This window comes from Melitaea cinxia, chromosome 19 (genome assembly GCF_905220565.1).
Source record: "Melitaea cinxia chromosome 19, ilMelCinx1.1, whole genome shotgun sequence".
NCBI classification, from domain to species: domain Eukaryota; kingdom Metazoa; phylum Arthropoda; class Insecta; order Lepidoptera; family Nymphalidae; genus Melitaea; species Melitaea cinxia.
The window spans coordinates 15377282-15393361 of NC_059412.1; the positions used below are offsets into that span (position 1 = coordinate 15377282).

Sequence of the window (16080 nt, forward strand, 5' to 3'; positions counted from 1 at the left end):
CCCCCGCGCTGGAGAGTACCTATCCATGAGGATTTTCCCCACGTAAAAAGGCTAGCAACAACATCTTATATCTTTATCTATCTTCGTCTTATACCTTTATACTCTTTGATATCTTATTTATTTTGAATCAGTGACAGTCACACAAAACATAACCTAAAGTTAGTGTCAAGCAAAGAGTACATACTCTTTGAAGAGTACCTAAAAGTGTCAAGTGTAAACAAACTGTAAATGGTATAAACGTAAACAAAATAAGTTTAATAAGAATGGACGAAGAACATAAACAATCGAAATTTTCCTCAAACAGCCCTCAATGTCAGTACTATGTTATGAGAAAGAAGCGATTGTGTAGAATGACTGTGCGGCCAGGAAGACAGTACTGCGGTGAGCACGAACCGCAGCCGAGAACTGAAGATGGCAAGGTACATCGCAATCTATCGCCTTTTATCCAGTACTTCAGTAACCTAACATTATAGCCTCACTAACAAAATTAACGCAATAGAAATGGAACAGATTCTTACATATTCTTAATTTTCAGGACGATAAACGTATACCTTGTCCGAATGATCCAAAGCAGTAAGTTTCCGTTTTTAAATAATAAATAAATATTCTAAGAAAAATATATAAATACTTATATCAGCTGATAAGGTATATTCTAAAATTTTATTTTCAGTACCTGTTATGCCAGTAAACTTGAAAAGCATTTATCTATCTGCAATGCGCGCCAACAACAGCAACCAGAGTACATAATACCCAATATCAATGATGCTACAGAGCCGGAAGAGTTTCCCCGCATACCACTCAGCAAGATACCGCTAGAGACAATACTAAAAGTCATTGATAAAGTTAATGCTTTGTACGACAGTAAGTTAAAACTAAAACTATGTGCCTGTTTCACCAGTCGTGGATGATGATATCCAACAGATAAAAGTTATTAATGTATTACTCCTTTTAGCCAAATTCAAATCAATTCACTCATCAAATTCCACTATATTTATGAGATATATCTATTGGAAAATATGTATCTTAAATGTATAGTTTATTAATTGAAATGAAACAAAATTTGTAGGTAACTTATTTGTAGGTAAACTCTATCCACACTTGGCAAAACAGGCCCTAAATGCTTCTAAAGTTGCTTCTTCTTCTAAAATGATATTGTCTGAATAAACAAATTTGTGCTTGTGCTAGTTTGTCTGATACAAACATAATTTAGCCAAACTACCACAAGCATGAATTGAATGTTTATTCGGACCTGTCACCAAAATAAGTTAGACTTTGAAATATTGAATTAAACAATAAAATAAACAAGTTATAAATGCTAATAGCGTACCTGGATTACAAATTTCAATATAGTTTTTTTTTTATCAAGATTGTATTTAAAAATTCTACTGCCTTCACAGGTCATCTGAAAGACAAGATACTAACGTTTCCAGAGCAACCAATCCATACGACAGTACTAGATGAATTCAATGAGCCTGGCCGAACTGAGAGTTCATTACGACACTTGAGACAGGCTTCCCAGCTGTTGCACATTGTGGAAAATGAGCAGCTCTGCAAACCTAACACTTGCTATGTAGAGTTAGGGGCTGGAAAAGGTACATTTTTTATTATTGTTCTTCACTGCTGTAAATGTACTGCTATTGTGTAGTTAATAATTGGGGTTAATCTAATGTTATCATCTTCATATCAATCTGTATAGGAGTTTCTATCCTATTGTAAAAACCAATTCACACTTAACTGAGGTAGGGCACAGGATTTTCTTGCTCAAAATATGGAGCAGCCTGACTGGGGAAGTACCTCGACCTTACAGAAGATCACAGCTAAATAATACTGCTTTCAAGCAGTATTGTGTTCCTGTTGGTGAGTAAGGTGACCAGAGCTCCTGGGGGGGATTAGGGATTGGATCGGCAACGCGCTTGCGATGCTTCCCGTGTTGCAGACGTCTATAAGCTACGGTAATCTCTTACCATCAAATGAGCCGTACGCTTGTTTGCCAACCTAGTGATATAAAAAAAACCATATCATTTACACTCTGAATTACATTGTAATCATTTCTACTCTCTAAATGATTGTCATTGAATCATTCTCCTTTTACAACTTTGTTTCAAAAATTTTAGAAAGAGCTGTTTAAAGCTGTTGTGCTGCACTTATAAATTAACTTTGTTGAACAATAATTTTGTGTATTTCAGGTCACCTATCATACTATGCATGGTGGGCCTGGTGTCAAGGTACAGACAGTAATGTACTTCTCGTAGACCGGGCGTCGCTGCGCCATAAACGCGACAATAAGTTGCGCGACACTCGAGAACATGGAAACCAGAGCACTGGACTTGATAGTGTAGAGAAAAGTTCAGATAAATCCTCTAACGTCCAGAGGATCCGAGCGGACCTCGCGCATCTGGCGCTGGAGCGTGTACCGGCCGCGAGCGCTTGTAATGCTCTAGTTGGTCTCGCCAAACACCTCTGTGGAGTCGCTACTGGTAATTTATATTTGTATTATTCGAAAGCCTAATTTTGTGTTTCTACAGAAACAAAAATTAATAAAAAAAAACTTCTAAAAAATTATAAAGCTGAATTATTTTTTTGATTGAACGTGCTAATCTCAGGAACTACTGGTCCAAATTGAAAAATTCTTTTTGAGTTTGATTTATATGCTTTATATTTTTGTTCACTTTTTCTTCCCATTAACGCGGATTAAACTGCGGGACTTAACTAGTTATTAGATTGTGATTTCGCCTTAATTTTATTCGACGATCATAACGATTCTAAATCAGAAAGTAGTGCGAACCAACTGGTAGTTCTGTTACTGATTAGTTTCGAGTCTTTGCTTTTTTTTTATGTCACTAGGTCGGCAAACAAGCGTACGGCTCACCTGATGGTAAGCGATTACCGTAGCTTATAGACGCCTGCAAGACCAGAAGCATCGCAAGCGCGTTGCCAACCCAAACCCCTAATCCCCCCAGGAGCTCTGGTCACCTTACTCACCAACAGGAACACAATACTGCTTGAAAACAGTATTATTTACCTGTGGTCTTCTGTAAGGTCGAGGCACTACCCCAGTCGGGCTGCTCCATATTTTGAGCAGGAAATTCCTGCTGTGCCCTACCTCACCTCTACCAGTTGCTGTTGTTAACTCAAAGCCGTACATGACTAGACTATGCGCTGCGCTGCATCACGTCTCCGGGCGCGGCGGGCGCGGTGCGCGGCGCCGTGCTCGCCACCTGCTGCCACCACCGCTGCCAGCGCGCCGCCTGCCTGGCCTCGCAGCCCCTCGCGGTACCACTCCCCCACTTCTGTACCACAACCCTCACTACACACCACGTCCCACATCGCACACTACAGCCCTCGCCCCACATCCGACATCACACGCCAGATAGACCACAACCCACCACATTTCAAACGGCCACTACTCATCGTGTAACGTCACCCATGACACACTACCCAAGCCATAAAAATTAAATAGCTATTATAGATCGCATTACAAATATTAGCCCTGAATGAAAACAAAAAAAGTTGGAATATGTTACGATATTTTCAGTGTAAACAGTATTTTCTTATACAATAGGAAGTAGGCGTGGATGCGGAGGAGTTTAACGTTCTCCTGGGCATCGTGTCGTGGGCGACGTGCGGGGACGGCCGCAGCCGGGAGCGGCGCGCCCGGGGCGACGGGGGCGACCGGGGCGCCGGGGCGGCAGGGGGCGACCGGGGCGCCAGGAACCTGATCCTTAGCCAGGTGCAACGCGAGGAAATCGGGAAACGTGCTAAGATTCTCTTGGACTGGGGTCGAGCGTCGTATCTGAAGGAGTGCGGGTTCGACGCCCGGCTCGTATATTACGTGCCCTCGACCGTATCGTTGGAAAATGTGTGTATAGTAGCTAAGAAGTGCAGTTAAGTGTTATATGAATTTGAATAATAGAAGAAGATTTATATATTTTTAATATTGTATGGAGCGTTCACAATAAAACCAAAAGAAGCAAATATAGTTTATTTTATTAATAATTATTATCTAATAAACCTATCGCTTCTATACAAATGTTGGAATAGTTGTTAACAAAATGCCAAAGTACTTCTAACATCGTTAGAGGCAGCGCGAGGCGCGGCTCGCCGACAGCTGTAAACGAACAGTGTGAAGAACGCCAATAAACAACGGGAATCTAACCGTAGTCATATAAGATCATAAAATGTAGAGCGCCGGCGACATCTAGACTTGTATTCAATACAATACTATAAATAATTACAACAAATCATAGAAGGTATAACATAGTTAAAAAACTAATTTGGTCATATTTTTAACAATTCGAAAACAAAACAGAAATAAAAACTAGTACCAGTAATTTTACAAGTGCTTCTGAACAGTGATACACCTGTAACCCCACGGCTGGAAAAACCTCTTCTCCAGGCAGGAGAGTAGGATATGTGCTTTATTTAATACGAAATACTAATGCATTCATATTGTATCAAATTTATTTACAAAGTGTTGTAGAGAATGTTAAATTATTGTCCGAATTTATAAGTGTCGTAGGACTGATGCGGAGACTGCTTAACTTAAGTCTAGTTCAAATATATCTAATAATAACAATCCATACCAGTCCTACTGAATATAATTCTTACATTCCACGGAATACAACGTAAATGCAATTTAGTGAAACGGGCCATTGTGCGCCGGTCATAATACGAAACACCGAGTGGGGATTGGAATGTAAGCAATTATACGCGAATTACTTAACAGCAACAATACAGAGGTTAGACAAAGGCCGCGGTCCACGATTGAAAAACGTGTTGACAAACGTTTGTTTACATATCAGAATGTATGGAAACAACAACAAACTTCTTCTTCTTTAATTTATGGCATGTCAGCGTCGCAACTGTTCGTTGTGCAACATTCTGCCAGTGTCAAGTATGAGATTATGTAAATTACGGAGGAAACTAGTTTTTGATGCAAGAAAGAACAATTGTTTGAACAACAAACTTATTGTTACTTGTCTTGTCAGAAATGTAATTTTGGTACATGGCTGGCCATTTTTCGACGCAATAATGATAGTTGTCAACCGTGCTCCTTTGGCACAACTAAAAGCCATTAAACCAATCAATCAATCAATGATAGTTGTTTAGTCCCTTTTGTGCATTTTTGTGTAAATATATAGAAATTAACAAAATTAAGTTGTCGGTAGACTATGTGAACGTTCTGTTTTTCTTTTCCAAGTGTGTATAATATATAATTAAAATATTAGATGTACTTTAAATGTTATTGTCGTTATTTCGGGTTGTGGTTTAACAACAAAAGCCTATTTTTTTTTTCTGTCTACAATAATCAATGTAGCTTACAATCTCAACCACACTGATCATTCTCCTTCTTGTCTTTTCTATCCCACGTGACATTGGCGAAATCGACAGTGCCCTTTGGCACAACTGAAAGCCATTAAGCCCAAGAATAATAATAAATGATTCTGACTATTTTCCCTGTTTTCAAAATTAAACTGAGACTGTTATCTCAACTGCAAACAGTGTTCGTGTGTTATGTGACATTGGCAGAATCAACCTTGCCCCACTGGCCAAATGAAAGCCATTAAACCAATCACTCAATAAGATATTCAAACAATCATTTGTCTAGCCTCGCTGACTTACAATCCAATTCTACAAATTCGCGCGATCTTAGCTTTGTAGGACATTTGCTAATTTGAGAGACTTATTATTTTTTTCAATTTTGTTCCTTTTTTATTTATTATCTGTTACATACTGACCTCATTAAGTTTAGAAAAATATATTGCACAAAACGAGAGCATGTAATATTATACAATAAAATGTTAAAGATAGATATAGTTCGCGTCATGTAAAAAGAACGCTGGCCTTGAAGCTGCGCAGAAGCGATTTATCGGTCTATTTGGTGGTACGGGGTAGGGGGACGGGAGTGTTTATCACTTGTCGCATGCTTGCCGGTGTGCTATTGGTTGACTGCGGTTGACAGTTCGACGTCGACTCAAATTATTATCGCGCACAAAAGTTTTAAATTACAAAATTCTCCATTTACTATTTATTTCACTAAAAAACAATTATCAATTTATCATTTTAAACACATAAAAACTATTAAGATACGAATATCGAGAGTACAGATAATTATTATTTTTGAATACGACATTTCAATAACTAAAAAATTTGTTATTGCTTTTGTTTAAAAAAAAATTGTGATTTTGTAAAGTGATAATTATTATACTTATTTAGTTCGAATTATTCGCACTTGTATTTCTAGTATTTTTTAATGTACCTACCAATAACCATTATACGAAGCCGCGAGTGAAAGCCTAATTAAAAAATAAAACAGTAGTACTTGTGCGCGAGTATACCCATGCGCAAACGCACCCCCTCCAGTTTCTTTCAGCGTTCTTTTTACATGACGCGAACTATAAGCATATTCAAAGTGCTAAAGGAAGATGTGAGGATACAGAATTAATATTTAGCTTTAATTTGTATTCATAATTATTAAAACAAATCCGGTAAACAATTGAATGTGTAACATATTCACATACAAAGTAAGTGAACTGCATCTGGAAACTTGAATATTAAATGAACCTGTTTACATGGCGACTGCGTGTATGTTATACGGAACATACGTAAGCGCTGAGCCGCTGTATACAAGGACTGTACAATAGCTACAGAACTTCTACGTTAGGTATATAATACATTATGTACAACTCTCCGCTAACACAATTGGAACTATATTTTTATATATTTAAACATCTATTACACTATGATTTACTTATTTTAATTTCAACATATCCCCTTCCTTGTCATACAAGACCATAATAATAGTAATAATATAAAATTGGATATAAAATTAAAAAGCTCTAATTATAGAAAAATGGACACAATCATTGTCGTCCTGAGCATCACGGCCTGCGGGCGTCATTTTAATTTTTCAGTGGTTATTTGGATGCAACAAAATTAGATTTTAAAACTTTTCTTCAGTTGGTACAAAATAAGTAATAATGAAATCGATACAATTTAGTTTAACTCGAGATATTAGCGGACAGCGTCTGGTCCAACGCCTTTTTTCCTAGAATGATTCGGAGCATATACCCGAGGTCCAACTGGGAAGTTCAACAACTAGCAACTTCTCATTTACTACTACTTGTTAAATATAAAAATTGACGGCAAACTTCCGCCAAGTTGCAAACTTCAGGTTTCGCTGCAAATATCTTCGAGTTAGTAGTTTATAAAAGAGAACCCAGGTGCAGACGGACGTGGGTCGCGGCGGTCAGTACCCGTAGTGCTCCTGGATGGACGACACCACGCCGTTGGCCAGCGACGACAGCCGCCCCGCCACGCGGGTCACGCCCGCGCGCACCGACTCGCGCACCTGCGCACGCGCAGTTAGAGGTGTGTGTTAGTGTGTGTGTGTGTGTGTGTGTGCTGCGGTCGTAGACCGCTCGGGTGGAGTCGTGCGTGGGCTTGGTGCGCGTTGATGAATGTTTGTGTTTGTTTTTAGGGACCATATATCGACACCAACAATTTATACTAAGCTAATTTATAAAAGTGAACTATACCATAGAAGCTTATAAAAGTTAAAAACGTGATACCGTTTATATTAATTACGAAACTTATTTGAAATTTTGTATCTTTAGTAGTTAACAATTTTTTTTTTTTGTAGTTATAAATCACATTTTATCAAGCCCCCATTAAAGAAACGAACTCGAAAATTCGAGTTGGCGTAGTATAAATTGTTGGTATCGATATTATTGTTCATAAATTACGTCACAAGTGGAGGGGGAAAATGTGACAGGGGGACGTGAACTGTAATATTGTGTGACATGCGGAGGAGTCGAAAGTTTTGTGACAGCGCATTTCAAAATTGAATATATCTGTTATTTAAATGAAAATAAAAATAATGTCACTACTGATGTTTTAATTTAATAAATAATAATTTATAGTTGAAAACAGCAAAATATGTGACATTACACTAGATAGTGGGATTTGTTATCACATACCATTGCGTATAGTATCACGCTCCCCGTGAAAAAACAACAACAAACACGCAAAAAAAGCGCACCGTCGAGTTGCGGAAAAAAGCCCGTGAAAAAACACAGAATCACGCTTCAGTCTGTAAATATCCCAATATTGGGCATAGGCCTCTTTCCCCACGTAGCAGAAGGATCAGAGCTTAATCCACCACGGTGCTCCAATGCGAGTTGGCGGATATATTGAGGCATTGGCGCAACGTCACAGCCATGGATTGTGCCTGTTGCGCTGGCGGTTGCGGGTTCGATCCCCGCACATGACAAAAATTTGTATTGGCCATACAGGTGTTTGCCATGGTCTGGGTGTTTGTGCAGTCCTTTAGGGTCTCCCCACCGTGCCTCGGAGAGCACGTTAAGCCGTCGGCCCCGGTTGTTATCATGTACACCTGATAGCGATCGTTATTGATAGTAAGGAATATATCCGCGTATAGTATAGGGACATATCATCAATCAATTCGACACCAACAATTTATACTACGCCAATTCGACTTTTCGATAAGTTTGTTTTTCTAATGCGAACTTGACAAAATGTGTTTTTTATATGTAATAAAAAAAAAAAATTAAATTGCAATGAATAAATTAACTATTAAAGATACCAAATTTCAAAAAGGTTTCTTAATTAATATAAAAGGTATCACGTTTTTCCCTTTTATAAGCCTCTATTGTAAAGTTCACTTTTAGGAGTTAGCTTAGTATAAATTGCTGGTGTCGAACTGGCGGCAATGTAGCGTGGTCTTGTACATGGAGAAACAACAATGGGGCGGGCGGGCACCTCGTGCAGGTCGGGCGCGGACGCGAAGGCGGGCGCGCGCTGCGGCGGCTCGCCGAACAGCTCGGCGGACGAGATGCTGCTGCTGCCCGAGAAGCGCGACAGGCTGCTCTCGTGCCCGCCCCAGCGCGGCTCCTGCGGACAACGGGACCTCACGGTAACTGGTACGGTCACTCGGGGTAACTTGCATTGACAAGGGTAACTTTGATCGACAGGGGTAACTTTGATCGACAAGGGTAACTTTGGTTGACAAGGGTAACTTTGATCGACAAGGGTAACTCTGACAGACAAATCGCAAAATTATTATTTATTCTTTGACGGTTCGCAGGAAAGTGGACATAAGGTGCCAATCAAACCACTAATTGCAAATTCATGCGACGTTTCGATCCTTTATTGGACCATCATCAGGCATCTTTACATGTAGCAGTCAATAGACATCTCTTCATTAAAATTCTTTCATTATGTAAGATTCCAAATCCAAATACATTATATATTATTTTTAAGTTACGTTTTAAGCTGTATTATATGAATTTTGAAAATTTATACTAAAAATTTAAATTTAAATAGGTACAATTTGCACAATTTTAAGTTATTAAGTTTTTTTTTTTTTTTTGTACAATTTCAAGGCATCAAATTCTCAGAACTTGACTATTGAAGTTCAATAGTCAAGTTCTGAGAATTTGATGCCTTGAAATTGTACAAACCAAAAAACTTAATAATCTAAGATTTTTACACAAACAATATTAAAACATGATTTTGAGTCCATAAAAAAAAATTTCATGGAAATATCCATATCCATAAAGATTAATTTTTAAAACGCTTTCTGAAAATTTGTACGATCCCCTATTGTTCGCTTTCCAAATAAAAATAAAACGTAATAAAAAAACATAATTACAGTGAAACTCCTGAAGAAGTGAAGTCTCAACTTACTGTCGTGTCGACCGATCGCACTTTTCGCAACGCTCTCGTCACGCATTCATCAGCTTACTCACCAAATTGAGCGTGCTTAAAGAACTTTAACTTCAAAAAATTAAATATAAGATTTTAATACGGTGAAACGACGGGGGCGATCGGCCTTCCGTAGAGGCGATTAGGCTACTCACAGCAAGGGATCATTAACGGGATTTGTGTCAGCGGACGCGACTCACCTGCTCGCCGAAGAACTGCGAGGAGCTGATGGACTTGGCCGAGCCGAACTTCTTGACGGCGGAGTCGTCCTCGGGCTCGGCGCGGCGCGAGGGGCGCGCGCGGGCGGGGGCGGGGGCGGGCGCCGGGGCGGGCGCGGGGGCGGGGCGCTCGGCCAGCATGCCGCGCACGGGCCGCGCGGGCTCGGGCTCGATGCTCTCCCAGTCGTCCTCGCGCGGGGGCTCCGCCAGCAGCCCGCCCAGCCGGTCCCCGCTGCCGTACGGCTCGTTCCTGACACGCACACGTACGTATGTCACTTCATGTCTCCGTACGTTTTCATTTTAAAAAACTAAAATGAATATTTAACTTCTGAATATTTTTGACATGGCTTTGAAACTGTATTTTTTTTTTTGTCTTTTTAACGAAGAGAGCTTATTCTGAACGTGAGAAATCCCAGTAAATAAACATGAGTTCATTTATTTAATACTAGCTGTACCCTGCGCGCGTTGCTACATCACTCATCATCATTACTTCTGCCTATGGCAGTCCACTGCTGGACATAGGCCTCCCCAAGTTCGCGCCAGACATCCCGGTTTTCCGCAATCCTCATCCAACCTACACCGGCAATCTTACGTAGATCGTCGGTCTAACGGGTTGGAGAACGTCCTACACTGCGTTTGCCAAGACGCGGTCTCCACTCTAGGACCCGTCTACTCCAACGGCCATCGGTCCTGCGACACAGATGACCAGCCCACTGCCACTTCAACTTGCTAATTCTGCGTTACTACGCTTTTTGTTATTTTTTGGTCAAACCAACTCAGAAATCTTTGCAGACGTATGCACAACACTGCTGAAGAACATGACATGATCAAACTAAATGTTTACCTAAATAAATGTATTAAAAAAAAAACGTGTACATTTCGGGACGCCCGATAGAAGTGATAACTTAAACAAATCTAGCGCTAAGAGTCAGAGAGGAGGAGCCTACCTACCGCTGCCGTATACGTGAGAGAAAGGGAAGCCAGACAGACTGGCACCGCAACGGAGCGGTTTACTGTCCCACAAGAAGATATCACATCGAAATACCTCGTTACCATCAATATGCTGCAACCGTCCAGCCCACGCACCTGATCATGAAGGAGCCGAAGTCGTCCAGCTCGGCGGCGCGCGGCGCCACGCCCTCCTGCGCGATGTCTGTCATGGCGCGCGCCGCCGAGTGCGACACGCCCCTGCAAGTCGATTGTTCGCGTTAGTGTTATTGCATCGAGCCGCACCCGCCGAGCTCGCTCCACTGCGGGTCGGCGGATGTGTTGCCCACTGAGAGTAACGACCTGTTATACCTAGGTTTAATTCGCGGTTGGTGCTTGAAATAGCGGCCTATTTCAATTACTTTTAAATATTCCATTTTCCATACGGTCGAGTCAGTTGCCATTTACCATCCAGCGCGTCACTATATATATTTTTTATCCAGAAAAGGAAAGTGAGGTGTTTTTAGGGACAGTTAATGTCAGTGTTTGGACTATAAAATAAACTTTATCAATATTTGAACAACTTGTGTGTTTATTCTAAAAAGACTACCGGGAGGTGCCGCGTAACAGACCGCTATCACGTATTCATGATAACGACCGGGACCGACGGCTTAATGGGCTTTCCGAGACACGGTGGGGATTCCCATAACGAAAGCAATTCAAACCGGAAAGAAATATTTATACAAAATACAAATATCCATCCCGAACGGGAATGGTACACACGCGTGTGATAATAAATAAATGCCTCACTTTACCACAACCCACTAGGGTTTACTCCTGTGGGGGGGTCCAGACACGCCCAATACACACAAGCACAAACACCGTCGAGTATCGCATATGGTGCAGATGTAGGGTACTGACGCGGCGGCGGCGCGGCCGGAGCCCCGGCCGGCGAGCCCCAGGCGCTCGGCGCCCGCCAGCCGCAGCGACGCCAGCTCGGCGCCCAGGCTCTGCAGCGCCGCCAGCTCCGTCTCCCGGCTCTGCTTCGTCGCCTCGGACTCCGCCGCCGAAGCCTGCGACAGGTCCGATTGTCATTTTTTACAATATATGTCGGCGCAGTAACAGTAGTATAACTGCAGTTTAAGCGGCTTATCCCACTATTGTACTGTCCAAATCGGACCGTTTCCGGACTTTACACTTTCAGTAGGTACTTGTCATTGGCACAATCATCGGCGAAAACCTGATGGAGCCATAGTCTTTCAAGAAGAAGAAGAAGAAGAAGAAGAAGTAACAGTAGTACGTCGATTCAACTGATTCAGTTAAATATAGGGTATTTAATTTAATGACCTTAGAGATAGTTTAGAAAAAAACTAATATCCACTTAACATGAACCACAAATGTAAAATTATAAAATATTTACAACTACTATTTATTTACCTCCAATTTAAGTTTCTCAGCCATCAACGCCTCTCGCTCAATCTCATCAAAGTTCGAGGCTACCTTCACAGCTCCCAGGCCTCCTTTACGTGCGCCCAGCTGAAGTGGCAATGAAATTATATTATAACAAAAAAAAATTAATAATTCTTAATGATAATACTACTACGCAATTCGTATTACGCTTACGCTTCAGCCTGTAATATCCCACTACTGGGCATAAGCCTCTTTCCCCGTGTAGGAGTAGGATCACAGCTTAATCTAGCATGCTGCTCCAACACGTGTTGGCAGATATATTTTATTTTTATTTTATTTTTACTTTATTTTGGAAACAAACGGTATTACATAAATATACAGGAAAACACAACACAATAGTATCACTTAACCAAAAATAGTTTCCGATATTAAAAAAGAACATATGACAAAGTTCAGAAGAGATGCTTCACAACAATAGTTCAATATCAAAAAACTTAATAATAATACTAAAAACATTACTATAAATTGATTAACAATCATTGAGAGAAAAAAAGTAATCAATAAAGAAATTCAAAAATCATTACGGGCATTATGGAACAAATAAATTAAAAAAAAACAGTTTAAAAAATCACAAATCAAATAATTAAGTATCAAGCTACAATTAAAATCATAATTAAATTAAAATCAAAAAATAAAATTAAATTAAGAAGAACATCAAGAATATCATAACATCTGTCAAAGATACATTAAATTAAAGCATTCATCACATGCAATTTAAATTGATTGAGAGAGAGATGAAAAATGTCAATATTTATAAACAAATTATTGTACTGGGCACAACTTCTGTTAATAAACGCGTTTTTATAAAATTTTGTTCTTGTAGCTGGGATGTCAAATGTAATTTTATGTCTAGAATTTAAACGTGGACACTTAAAATTTAATTTTGAAACCAAATATGACGAGTCAATTACTTGGTTCACAATATTATACATATTCCTTACTACGAGTAACAATCGCTATGAGGTGTACATGATAACAACCGGGACCAACCGTGGATTGTGCCTGTTGCGCTGGCGGTTACGTGTTCGATCCCCGCACATGAAAAACATTTGTATTTGCCATACAGGTGTTTGCCGTGGTCTGGGCGTTTGTACAGTCTTTGTAGGTCTCCCCACCGTGCCTCGGAGAGCACGTTAAGCAATTTGTATGCTCATAACAAATTACATATGATGTATATGGTAGAAATGCATTGAATAGTTACTGCATAGAATACATTATTACTACAAGTATTAGTATTGCCAACCAAAATTATACCTGGCTGCGGAAAATCGGTATGTCTGGCGCGAACTTGGGGAGGCCTATGTCCAGCAGTGGACTGCAATAGGCTGAACTAACTGACTGACTGACAAGTATTAGCGACTAGACTCACCCCCGAGCGGCGAGCTGGTGCAGTCTTCTGTGGTGCTGACCCCCACAGGCGCGCCGCCGAACTTAGTGAGCTTGAGTTGTTGACTGCCTGCCCTGTGCTGGGCTCCTGGTACAATTTGTATTATATTACGACATCACACTCAAACATTACACACTATTAAAATCATCTATTGCCTTTAGTTAAAATTTTGTTAGCTTTGAAGAGATTCTAAGAATAAGCATAACATTTTTCCAAAAACTTCAATGCTAAGGATAATTATTGAATAATTCTACCTTATTACATAACTTGAATTTTTTTTTTATTAGACAGCTGTTTCTCAGATAAAATAATATGAGAAATTTAAAAGTGAAGTTAATTTTGAAAAAAAGTAAAGATGAATCACTCATGGGCTTATCGCTGAAGTGGTGACAGATATAAAAAAAATTGTTATATACGATAGACGGCGCCACGGTTCGCTTAAACCGAAAATAAAAATCATCATATCAAAAATTTCGCTCTAGCGGGTACATCGTTCCATAGCTTAATTGGCTAGAGCGCCGACACGGTCAGTCGGAGACGCGGGTTCGAACCCCGCTGGAGCGGTCAATTTTTGATATGATATTCAAAAATGTTTAAAAATTATTATATTCGGTAATGTCAAGGTACATCCCCAGTGCTACAGATTTTGAGCAGGATATTTCATAGTTTTGACACAAAGGATTTTGAGTTTCATTTTAATATTTAATTATATTGAAAGCCATTTTAACCAGAAGTAGAAGTAATATTTATTTATAGATGAACAAAATATTACTTTAGCAAAACATCTAGTTAGTGAAATGGTAGAAAAACAAACACATCAAAATTCAATCACACTTATATACACTGTTATAATTATTACGATAACAAAAAAGAAAATTTATTATGAAACTTAAGGATTGCATATGAATTGCTCAATTCAATAAAAATAAAACAAAAAACAGTTTGATGAAAATATTAAAATTAACAGAAAAACAGTCTTTATTAAATAATGGAATGACAGGCGAGTGCTGCCATTGTGTCAAGTGGCAGTGGGTTACCTGCGGTGCAATGTCATTAGCGTTAGTGTCAGATAGGCTGGCATTCTCCGCAAACCAGTCTACCTCTTTCTCCTTAGGCTCCTTTGTTTCCACCGGGGCTGGATCCAGATGCAACTGTTAACATATTTTATTATTTTATTTAACATATTTTATATAAATTGGTAATGAATCCCAACAGTTACAAACAATTATAATAAATTTTAATCCTATAGCATGTGTGATAACATTTTAAAATCTTACTCCGAAAATGTGTTACATATGTATGTATGTATTTTTGATGTTGTCATTTGTTCCTAGTACAATTTAAAATAATTGCACAATATTTCTGGACGTTTCAATAATATGAAATAAATGAAATGTAAAACTGTCATTGTAACTGTGTGAAGAACTGTTCTGACCTTAGTTCCATAAGTCTTCATAGCTTGCTCTGACATAGCACTCAGCTTGTCTCGGTACAACTGTGCAACTCGAGAGTTATACTTTTGTCTTGCGTCCTCTGTGGCTAATCCATGCGAGCGGAAGAACTGGGTCTGGGGGAGAAAAACACGAATTTTGAAGTTTATGCTATAGCTATACGGAAATACAGTAACCACTGAATTTTTAGACATATAAGCAGAAAACGCAGTTATATATGTTCACTTTAGACGAAAATGACTTGAAATTCAAACAACTGTTCGGGCAATTATTTCACCATACCGCGTTAACGTTGCCGCCGAGTTGCATGTTCCTCAACTGCTTCCACGTCCAGTTGGTGTCGAGCTGCGTGGATCGCACGAATGTGAGATGCACGCCGAGGCTGCGGTGCACCGCCGAGCAGTCCAGGCAGATGAACACCCCGTACGTCACCGACGACCACGTAGGGTTCTTCGCATTGCAGTCGAAACATACCTGCTCCACAACAACAATGTTAAAATCATCACTAAACCTCGATACTTCCACATGTTATTAGTTGATTATACGCACTTTATTCGCAGGAATCGAACGTAATCTTTGAAATATTGCTTCAATATCGCTTTTACTAGGCCCAGAGTCAGCCATTTTCGCTTTGAACGATTTTGACGTGTTGTCACGATGTCACCACCTCATTCGCTCTGTCAACTAATGTCAACATTGTAATCAGAATCAGAGTTGCATTCTAATCAAATTCTAATAGGATCTAATCTAAAGACGATTAAAATTTTATTTTTATGAAATTAACGTTTCGTATTCAACGCCCCACAGATAAATGTGAATCCCGAATCAAGGATCCGCAAATACGTGCAAGGATCAGATCACAACAAAAATATACTTCCTTATCTTTACTTTATTTGTGGGA

The 16080-nt window shown here is 39.7% G+C and overlaps 2 protein-coding genes across 2 annotated transcripts; one reads left to right on the forward strand and one right to left on the reverse strand.

The window, feature by feature from the left end:
- The first annotated feature begins 263 nt into the window (after window positions 1-263).
- On the forward strand, window positions 264-3975 carry LOC123662815 (tRNA:m(4)X modification enzyme TRM13 homolog). The gene is made up of 7 exons (XM_045597611.1): window positions 264-419; window positions 536-573; window positions 671-861; window positions 1398-1565; window positions 2187-2477; window positions 3152-3273; window positions 3563-3975. Exons 1-7 carry the CDS (start codon window positions 264-266, stop codon window positions 3887-3889), a joined length of 1293 nt encoding a protein of 430 aa, XP_045453567.1. The 3' UTR covers window positions 3890-3975.
- A 2472-nt stretch (window positions 3976-6447) lies between these two features.
- On the reverse strand, window positions 6448-15803 carry LOC123662816 (ADP-ribosylation factor GTPase-activating protein 3). Its single transcript, XM_045597612.1, has 11 exons — window positions 15729-15803; window positions 15462-15653; window positions 15164-15295; window positions 14766-14879; window positions 13711-13815; window positions 12309-12407; window positions 11754-11944; window positions 11031-11132; window positions 9927-10194; window positions 8782-8913; window positions 6448-7351 (listed from the first exon to the last, which is right to left on the reverse strand). The coding sequence occupies exons 1-11, from the start codon at window positions 15801-15803 to the stop codon at window positions 7250-7252; spliced, it is 1512 nt and encodes a 503-aa protein (XP_045453568.1). The 3' UTR covers window positions 6448-7249.
- Between the last annotated feature and the right edge of the window lie 277 nt (window positions 15804-16080).

Excerpts from the sequence above, each read along its gene's own strand:
- LOC123662815 (XM_045597611.1), top strand. The coding sequence starts at position 264 with ATGGACGAAGAACATAAACAATCGAAATTTTCCTCAAACAGCCCTCAA. Across the intron at positions 420-535 it reads CGAGAACTGAAGATGGCAAG|GACGATAAACGTATACCTTG; the intron begins GTACATCGCAAT and ends CTTAATTTTCAG. Across the intron at positions 574-670 it reads TGTCCGAATGATCCAAAGCA|TACCTGTTATGCCAGTAAAC; the intron begins GTAAGTTTCCGT and ends TTTTATTTTCAG.
- LOC123662816 (XM_045597612.1), bottom strand. The coding sequence starts at position 15,803 with ATGGCTGACTCTGGGCCTAGTAAAAGCGATATTGAAGCAATATTTCAA. Across the intron at positions 13,816-14,765 it reads CTAATGACATTGCACCGCAG|GAGCCCAGCACAGGGCAGGC; the intron begins GTAACCCACTGC and ends AAATTGTACCAG. Across the intron at positions 10,195-11,030 it reads TTCGGCTCCTTCATGATCAG|GAACGAGCCGTACGGCAGCG; the intron begins GTGCGTGGGCTG and ends TGTGCGTGTCAG.